General features: G+C 61.6%; 1 protein-coding gene across 6 annotated transcripts; it reads right to left on the bottom strand.

Annotated features, from left to right (window-relative positions):
* Nucleotides 1-699: 699 nt before the first annotated feature.
* Nucleotides 700-7,338, bottom strand: ROBO4 (roundabout guidance receptor 4). Of its 6 annotated transcripts, none has more exons than XM_061368408.1 (20): nucleotides 6,763-7,338; nucleotides 6,640-6,684; nucleotides 6,279-6,557; nucleotides 6,060-6,198; nucleotides 5,858-5,985; nucleotides 5,335-5,447; nucleotides 5,034-5,253; nucleotides 4,838-4,959; nucleotides 4,261-4,432; nucleotides 3,916-4,066; nucleotides 3,665-3,837; nucleotides 3,157-3,333; nucleotides 2,803-3,070; nucleotides 2,463-2,717; nucleotides 2,292-2,381; nucleotides 2,052-2,222; nucleotides 1,819-1,968; nucleotides 1,311-1,630; nucleotides 1,071-1,208; nucleotides 700-975 (listed from the first exon to the last, which is right to left on the bottom strand). In XM_061368408.1, exons 1-20 carry the CDS (start codon nucleotides 6,842-6,844, stop codon nucleotides 845-847), a joined length of 3,324 nt encoding a protein of 1,107 aa, XP_061224392.1. In that variant the 5' UTR covers nucleotides 6,845-7,338; the 3' UTR covers nucleotides 700-844. The 6 variants fall into 6 exon arrangements, with proteins under 6 accessions (XP_061224392.1, XP_061224393.1, XP_061224394.1 ...); XM_061368409.1 differs by having other exon boundaries at nucleotides 1,071-1,205; XM_061368410.1 differs by having other exon boundaries at nucleotides 2,052-2,204.
* Between the last annotated feature and the right edge of the window lie 935 nt (nucleotides 7,339-8,273).

Genomic DNA, 8,273 nt, shown 5'->3' with positions numbered 1-8,273 from the left:
GGAGGGATAAGGATGGTGGGATGGGAAGAGGACAGCTGGAGGGATGAGCATATGTGGCGGTACAAGGATGCTGCAGAGGGATGAGGGTGCTTGGGAGTGACTAAGAAGGCTGGGGACAAGGATGCTTGTGGGGATAAGGACACTGGGTAAAGACAAAGGTGCTCAGGGCTTGAGGATCTCTGGAGGAAAGAGGACACTTAGGACAGACAAGGTTGCTTGGGAGGGACAAGGACATGAGGGAGAGATAAGGAGGATGGTCACAGTGGGACAAGGATGGTGGGAGGAATGAGGAGACTTGTGGGGAGGGTGAGGATGGTTGGGGAAGGATGAGGATGCTCTAGAGGGATAAGATGCCTGGCGATGAGGACACTTGAAAGGGGCACAAGGTTGTTCCGGAAGGACAAGGTGGCCTGGGAGGGATGAGGACACTTGAGAGGGGCAAGGATGGTTGAGGAGGGACAAGGATGATGAGGAAGGATGAGGAGAGTCAGGAGGAATGAGAACAGTCAGTGTGGATAAGGATGGTTGAGGGGACAGTGACCATGGAGAAGGACAAGGACACTTGGGGTGGACAAGGATGGTTGGGGGAACAAGGATGCTGAGGATGGTTGGGGGAACAAGGAAGCTGAGGATGGAGGAGGACACTGAGGAAGGGTGAGGACATTTAGGGAGGGTGAGGATGGTGGGGAGGGATAAGAATGCTGGAGAGGGATGGGGAATTTAGGGAGGGATGGGGACACTGGGGAAGGACAAGGATGCTGGAGAAGGAGGGTCACCCCCACCTTAGTGCCACCCGCCTCTGTGGGTGGCTTTTGCTGCAAAGAGCTCCTTTTTGGGGCACCACTTAATAAAGCTGGATTTTGGACGAGCCGAGGCGACTCCTGCACCCTGGGGACCTCCACGCTCCTGTCCCTCCTGTCCCCATCTCACCGCCCACCCTGGACCAGGGGCTGCCACTGCTCGACCCATGGCCACCTGCAAAGCAAACGGGGGCATCATCCAGCACCCTGCAATGGGTGACACCAGCACCACTCCTGGTACCCATCACCAGGACTTGGGGCAGCACTCACCATACTGCAGGGTGTCAGCAGCTGCCTCCATCCCTATTCTCCGTGGGATTCCCATCACTGTCCCCCAGTCCCAGGGTGGGATGGGGACCCCGGGTGTGAAGATCCTCTCCAAGGGTGATGGTGGCGGTGAGGGACCTGCTATGGAGATGGTGGCGTCACTGTGCTGTCATGATGGGGCCACCTTCCTGAAGGGGTGATGATGCTGGGGGACAGAGCGGGGGTCTGCGGACCCTTCCTCACCTCTGTAGGTCCCATCGGTGTCCTCAAGGCCAAAGCAGAGGCCATCGACAGCCACGGCCAGCGCTCGGGCGAAGCTGGCATCCAGGAGGAAGGAGCCATCGCAGGAGCTCACCAAGCTGCAGCGGGCGCTGGTGAAGTTGTCCTCTGAGACAGACCCCCACCCATTCAGCAGTGATCCCACCGGGGAGCCCCTCGCTGCTGATTGCTCTTCATCCTCCTCCTCATCCTCCTCCTCGCCCAGCTCGGAGGCCGGTGGCCCATAGATGTAGCCATAGGTGTGCAATGGAGAGATGGACCGTGGCGCGGTGGCTGCTGCAGGGCTGCAGGGGACACAGTGAGGACCATGGGTGCTGCCACCATGAGGGTGTGCCAGGGTCATCTCCATGGATGGGGACATGTCCAGGGCCACTGGTGAGCAGTGGGGTGCTGTGCACTTGCTCTTTACAGGGGACATGGGGACACACAGAGGATCCCAGGGGACAGGGGCATCCCAGGGGATGGGAGGTACCTGGGGCAGTTGGTGTCCTGGTCCATCTCCAGGTCCTTGGCCACCCGCTGCTGTGTGAAGAGCCCATTGCTGAGTGCTGGTGAGAGGTGACGGGTGACTGGGGACACGTCCCTTGAGTGCTTGGTAGCTGGGGATGTGTCTTTGGGGTACCTGGTGGCCAGGAACACATCCCTTGGGTGCCTGGTCACCAGTGAGGGGTCCCTGGGGTGGGTGGGGACGTGTCATTGGGGTACCTGGTGCCCAAAAACATGTCCCTCTGGTGACCAGGGACTGGAGACCTCTCCTCAGGGTTCCTGGTGGCTGGCGATGTGTCTCTTGGGTTCCTTGTGGCTGCAGATGTGTCCTTGGGATGCTTCATGGCTGGTGACATGTTCTTTGGGTATCTGCTGTCCAGAAATGTGTCCCTTGGATGCCTGCTCACCAGTGATGGATCCCTGGGGCGCCTGGTGGCTGGGGACATGTCCTTGTGGTACCTGGTGACAGGGGACGTGTCCCTTGTGCTCCCGGAGGCTGGGGTTTTGTCCTTGGGATGCCTCACCGCTGGTGGTGTGTCCTCAGGGTACCTGGGTATCAGGAACATGTGTCTTGGGTGCCTGCTCACCAGTGACGGGTGCCTGGTGACCAGAGACCTGTCCCTGGGGTACCTGGTGGCCAGGAACTTGTCCCTACGGTGCCCAATGGCCACAGACTTCTCTTTTGGGAGCCTTGTGGCTGGGGATGAGCCCCTTGAGTGCTCAGTGGCTGGTGCCATGTCCTCAGGCTGGCTGGAGGCTGATGACGGGTCCTTGGGGTGCCTGGTGGCTGGTGACACATCCCTGGGGCTCCCAGTGACCGGGGGCATGTCCCTGGGGCACCGGGTCACTGGGGATGTATCCCTGGGGTACGCGGTCACTGGGGACCTGCCGGTACAAAGGACAATGGTGGCTTTTGCAGCAGGGGGCTGGGGTGGATGGAGTGGCCCACGGTGGAGACAGCGGCACTCACCGTGTCACCGGTGGGTGCCGGCCCTGGGGTGGTGGCACTGGGGACCTTGTGTCACCGGAGGCCAGGGAGGCGCTGCCCCGACGTGGTTTTGGGGTGCTGAAGACCGGGAGCTGCCGCTGGTCCCCTTCGGCCCCCATGTCACCATCGTGTCCCCTTCGCTGAAGCCATTCCAGCCCCAGCTCCGGCCCCCACTCGCCTCTGCTTCCATGGATGGGGCCATGCCTGGGGCTACCGGTGAGCAGCGGGGTGCTGTGCACCTGCTGCAGCTCTTCATGGGGGACATGGGAACACACAGAGCCATGAGCCACCTCCCACTGTCCCTCATGCCCCCCCCCAGTGCCCCCCAGCACCCACCTCTCTTGCGGAGCCGCTCCAAGGGCGCTGGGTTCGGGGTGCTGGGTGATGTGCGCACCCCCGGGTGTCCCACCCTGCAGCACCCCGTGTCCCCAGGGGGTGGAGGGTGCCCCCCGCAGGCACTGCTGTGGTTGGAGGGTGTGGGGGGGGCGAGGCTTGATGGCTCCAAGGACAGGGCTGAGGGATGAAAGAGGTCAGGGCACCCATGGGTGCTGAGTCAGGTGTCCCCTGGCCCCTTCCTCTTTGGCTCTGTTTATCCCCAGGGCCTTGCTGCATGCAGAGGGGCAACTGGGAGCACCCAGGGGGGTGTTGGGCACTCTGTGAGGGCCAGGCACTGGATGGGGGGGGGTGGCCCATGGCATTGAGTTGGGGTTCCATTGCTCTAGGTGGGGATCCCATGGAATTGGGTGGTCCCATGTGGGTTCCCATAGCATCATACGGAGGGCACACTGGAATGGGTGGGGGTCCCATGGCAATAGGTTGGGGTTCCTGCACCCATGGGGCTCACTGGAGGGGTCCCTGCACCCATGGGGCTCACTGGAGGGGTCCCTGCACCCATGGGGCTCACTGGATGGGTCCCTGCCGTCACTGCCCAGGAGGCTGCTGCTGCTGCTGCGGTTCTGTGGGGTACAGCCAGGTTTCCAGGGGCCACCAAGCCACGGCGTGTCTGCAGCCACCAGCCTGCAGGGCGAGGGGTGTCACAGGATGTCATCCCCCCCATATGAAGCCCCCCATATCCCTCACCCCACCGTGGGTCACCTGCGGCGCATGGCAGCGTCCCGGCTGGCGCGGCGCTGGCACAGGAGCAGGAGGAGGACGAGTAAAGCCAACCAGAGCAGCGAGCCGGTGGCAGCGATGACAACGGGCTGCCGCAGCACCCGGACCAGCCCAGTGCTCCCTGCTGCCAGCCCTGCAATGTGCCAACAGTGTCACCACTGTGCTGCCACCTTCATCCCTGCCTTCACCCCATCGTGGTCCCCATCTGCACCCCATCGTTGTCCCCATCTGCACCCCATCGTTGTCCCCATCTGCACCCCATCGTGGTCCCCATCTGCACCCCATCGTTGTCCCCATCTGCACCCCATCGTTGTCCCCATCTCCTACCCATGGCGTTGCAGGTGGCGTTGCTGGGGACCCCCAGCCCTGCACCATTGAAAGCTGCCACCCGGACACAGAGCTGGGCTCCAGGGCTTGGGATGAGGGTTTCCAGGCGGTGGGTGCCTCCATCCACGGTCCTGTTGGTGGGGCGCTGCCAGCCCTCAGCCATCGACCATACCTGCAGGCACCAAGAGGATGAGCCCCCTTAGGTGAAGCTCCTTGATGGACCCTCTTGGATTAATACTCCTAGGATGGACCCCCTTGGATGGGTCCCCTTAGATGAATCCCCTTGGTGGACCCCATGAATGGATCCCTGTTGGATGGATCCCTTTGCATGTGCTCCTTTGGATGAATGCTGCTAGGACAGACCTTCCTCTTGGTCTGCCCCTTTGGATGGAACCCCTTGTCAAGGTACCTCTTGGATGAATCTCTTGCCTGGATTCCCCATTGGACAGCCACTCCTTGGATGACCATGCTTGGAAAAGACCTTTGATAGGCTCCCTTCTTGGATGGATCCCCCTTAGACAAACCCCTTGGATGGATTCTCCTTGGCCAGAAGCCCCCCAGCCCCATCACCCCAAACCTTGTAGCCACGGATGATGCCATTGTGGGCCTCAGGAGGAGGCGGCTCCCAGCTCACAACCACGGTGCCGTTGCCCATCTCAGCCTGGCCCACGGTGACGTGCCGGGGTGCCGCGCTTGGCACTGCAAGACAGGGGTGCTGAGACCAACCAATCCCACCATCCTCCACCCAGCATCCCTGGGGGCACCCAGCCTACCTTCCTCAGGTATCCAGAGGTATCTGCTATTGCTGTCCAAGCCCTGGGTCCCTCCAGTGTAGGGTCGGACCTTGAACTCGTACTTGTAGCCCCTGCGGAGCGCGGGGATGACGGTGCTGAGCTCCTTGCCTGCATCGTGTTGCACCCAGGAAGTGGTGGCCGGGACCAGGCCGCGGTACAGCACCATGTAGCCCACCAGCACTGGTGTCCTCATCAGCATCTGGGGGGGTTGGATGGGTTATGAGCTGCAGTGGGACATCACCCCTGTGTCCCATCCCAGCCATCCCAAGGGGACACGCACCCGCCAGCGGAGCCGCACGGCTGCGGTGGGCAGCACGGTGCCGTTGTCCAAGTGCAGCCTCATGGCCAGCAGGTCCCGAGGAGCAGCATCGCGCCGGCCCGTCGGCAGCCGCTCTGCGGGCAGAGGGAGCTCACAGCAGCGCCAGGCAGGAGCAAGGTCCCCCCGGAACCAGTCTCAGATACCCATCCCTGGAGAGCCTGGTGGCTCCCTGCATGGACCTACTCAAATGGACACCATGGAAGGACACCTCTTGCATGGACCCCCTTGATGGACCCCGTGATAAATGCTTATTGATGTGTCCCTCTTAGATGGACCCTTTGGATGGATATGTCTTCTTCAATCCCCCTTTAAATTCCCTTCAACCTGCCATTTTGGACAGATCCCCTTAAATGGATCCCCTTGGAGAAACCAGCTTGGATGGATTCCCTTTAGATGAGCTTCCTTGAATGGATACCCTCGCATGCATCCCCACATGACCCTGGTTCCCCATGATGGAGGAAGCCATAGAGGTGCCACCACTGACCCTCCACACGGAGCAGCGCGGTGGCCGCGGCGGTGCCCAGCTGGCTCTGTGCTGTACACACGTAGGTGCCGGCGTCGGCGAGCGTCACAGCATGGAGGCGCAAGGTGTGCTCCTGGTCCACCTCATGCCTGTGGGTCACCAGCCTTCCATCAGCCCCATCCTCACCCCAAGGATGTGACACCTCCACCCTGCCACCACCTACCTGCCCCAGGGCAGGTCCCCACGCTCCTTGTGCCACTGCACCCGTGGCATTGGGTCACCTTGCGCGCTGCAGTTCAGCTCCACGGTGCTGCCGGCCACCGCCACGGTGTCACTCGGGTGCCGCACGATGGTCGGCTTCTCTGCGATGGGGACACAGAGGACATGGCCCCAGAGCTGGCTGTGGTGCGGCCACCACCCCCATGGGACACCCTTGGCTTACCCAGGACAGAGACACGGGCGCCGCGGCTCTCCCTCCTGCCCGCCGCGTTGGCCGCCACGCAGACGTAGAGCCCAGAGTCGCTCCGGTGCGCCGGTGCCACCCGCAGCTTCCCGTTGGTGACCACGTACCTGTCACCCGCTGAGTCCAAGGCCACCCCGTCCTTCTTCCAGGTGACGTGGGGCTCGGGGTGCCCCGAGGGGGGGACACAATCCAGCTCCAACACTTGTCCCACCGTGGCCACCAAATCGCTTGGCTGCAGGCGGAAATTGTCCCGCAGCACTGGGACAAAGGGGACACCATGGGTGAGGGGGGGACGACAGGAGGTTTTGGGGTGCCCCCCCCACTCATAAGGTGTCCTTACCAGCTGCGGTTTGGGGTGCCACGGCTGTGCCAGGGGTGTGGCAGCCTGTGGGATGACAAGGAAGTGGTGGTGATGGGAGTGGGTCTCAGCCCTGATATTGGAGGGGGGGCACCCCACACTCACCTCCCCGGTGCAGAGCGCTGAGGCAGAGCCCCAAGCCCAGGGCCAGCACCCAGCTGCCCGCCATGCTGGCCCCGGGCTGCATTCCTGAATTCCCGGTCCCCCCTCCTCCCCTGCCAGCACCGGGGCAGGATCCGGCTCCGGATGGGGGGGGACAATAGCCGGACGCAGAGGCCGGGAAGTGCCGGGGGGAGGTTGGACACAAACATCTCTGCTAATCCATGGCGGTGGGAGGAAGAAGGATGAAGAAGAAAGGAGCTCTCAGTAGGGACCAGGATGAACGGTCCCAAGCTTAGCTTTGGGTGCATCGAGCTCTCCCTCTCCCATCTGTCACCCAGCTCTGATGCTCACCCCAGGGTGCACCCTGTCCCACAAAGACACCCCAGGGTGCCACCATGGGCCGGGTACTACGTTTAGTTTATTGGTTAGTAGCACCGCAAGCACCCCAGGGTGCTCCAGCACCCACCCGGGTGCCCCAGGGCCGGCTGCTGCGTGAGTTCCATCCTAAACCTATATCCCGGGAGCGCCTGGGAGGGGGAGACGCGATGGGAGAGGAGGGACCCCCCCATTTATGCCACCTGCGTGTGCGCACTTGGGCGAGCTTCTTGTCACTGTGCCCCTGCTGTGTGCACGGGCTGCGTGCTGTGGGTGTGCACGTGTGCTCCTGCACACGCCAGGTACACGTGTGCTCATGCGGTGCGCTGTGTGCATGCTCCTCGTGTGCGTGTGTGTGCTCGGTACACGCTTCGTGCAAGCTCTTTCACATGCCCTGTGCGTGCCCTCTGCACGCTTGCTACGTGCTCTGTGTGCCCCCCATGTGTGTCCGCTTCATGTATGTTGTCTTGTCTCGCTCCCTGCATGCTGTGGGTGCTCTCTGTGAGCATGGCATGCACACTGTCCCCATGTGCTCTCTCCATGTGCTCTGCGCACACTCATGCTCTCTGCACACTCTGTGCATGCTACATGCATGCTTTCTCCATGTTCTCCACACTGTCCATGCAGTCTTGGCTGCAAGCTCTGTGCATGTTCGCTCTGTGTGCTCCTCATGCTCTCTCTTGCATGCTTTGTGCATGCTTATTGAATACGTGCACACCTCTGGCACCCTTTGTGCTCTCTCTGCACACTCTGGGCAAGGTCTGTCCCCATGCCCTGTGCATGTTCTTACATGCTTATTGCATGTTTTGTCTGCACACTCCACACACCTCTTGCATGCTTGGTGCATGGCATCGCTGCACACGCTGTGCACACTCATCCTGTTGTGCAAATGCTCTCTTGCATGCTCCATGCATGCTCTCTCTGTGCCCTGTGTGCGTGGCATCTCTGCATGCTCCATATATGCTCTTGTGCACACTCCATATGTGCCCTCTCTGCACACTCTTGGCCATGCTCCATACGTGCCCTTGTACATGCTCCATACATGTCCCCTCTGCACACCCTGTGTATGCCCTTGGTCATGCTCCATGCATGTTCTCTCTGCATGCCCCACGCTCACCCTTTCAGTGCAGTGTGTGCAC

This window comes from Neopsephotus bourkii, unplaced genomic scaffold (assembly GCF_033783945.1).
Source record: "Neopsephotus bourkii isolate Nb327-2 ecotype Australia unplaced genomic scaffold, CSIRO-AGI_Nbou_v1 NB_1433, whole genome shotgun sequence".
Taxonomy (NCBI): Eukaryota; Metazoa; Chordata; class Aves; order Psittaciformes; family Psittacidae; genus Neopsephotus; species Neopsephotus bourkii.
This window is presented reverse-complemented; position numbering and strand designations above follow the sequence as displayed.

Excerpts from the sequence above, each read along its gene's own strand:
- ROBO4 (XM_061368407.1), bottom strand. The coding sequence starts at position 6,844 with ATGCAGCCCGGGGCCAGCATGGCGGGCAGCTGGGTGCTGGCCCTGGGC. Across the intron at positions 3,334-3,724 it reads TGACGGCAGGGACCCATCCA|CCCTGTCCTTGGAGCCATCA; the intron begins GTGAGCCCCATG and ends TTCATCCCTCAG. Across the intron at positions 2,718-2,802 it reads CGGCACCCACCGGTGACACG|GTCCCCAGTGACCGCGTACC; the intron begins GTGAGTGCCGCT and ends TTGTACCGGCAG.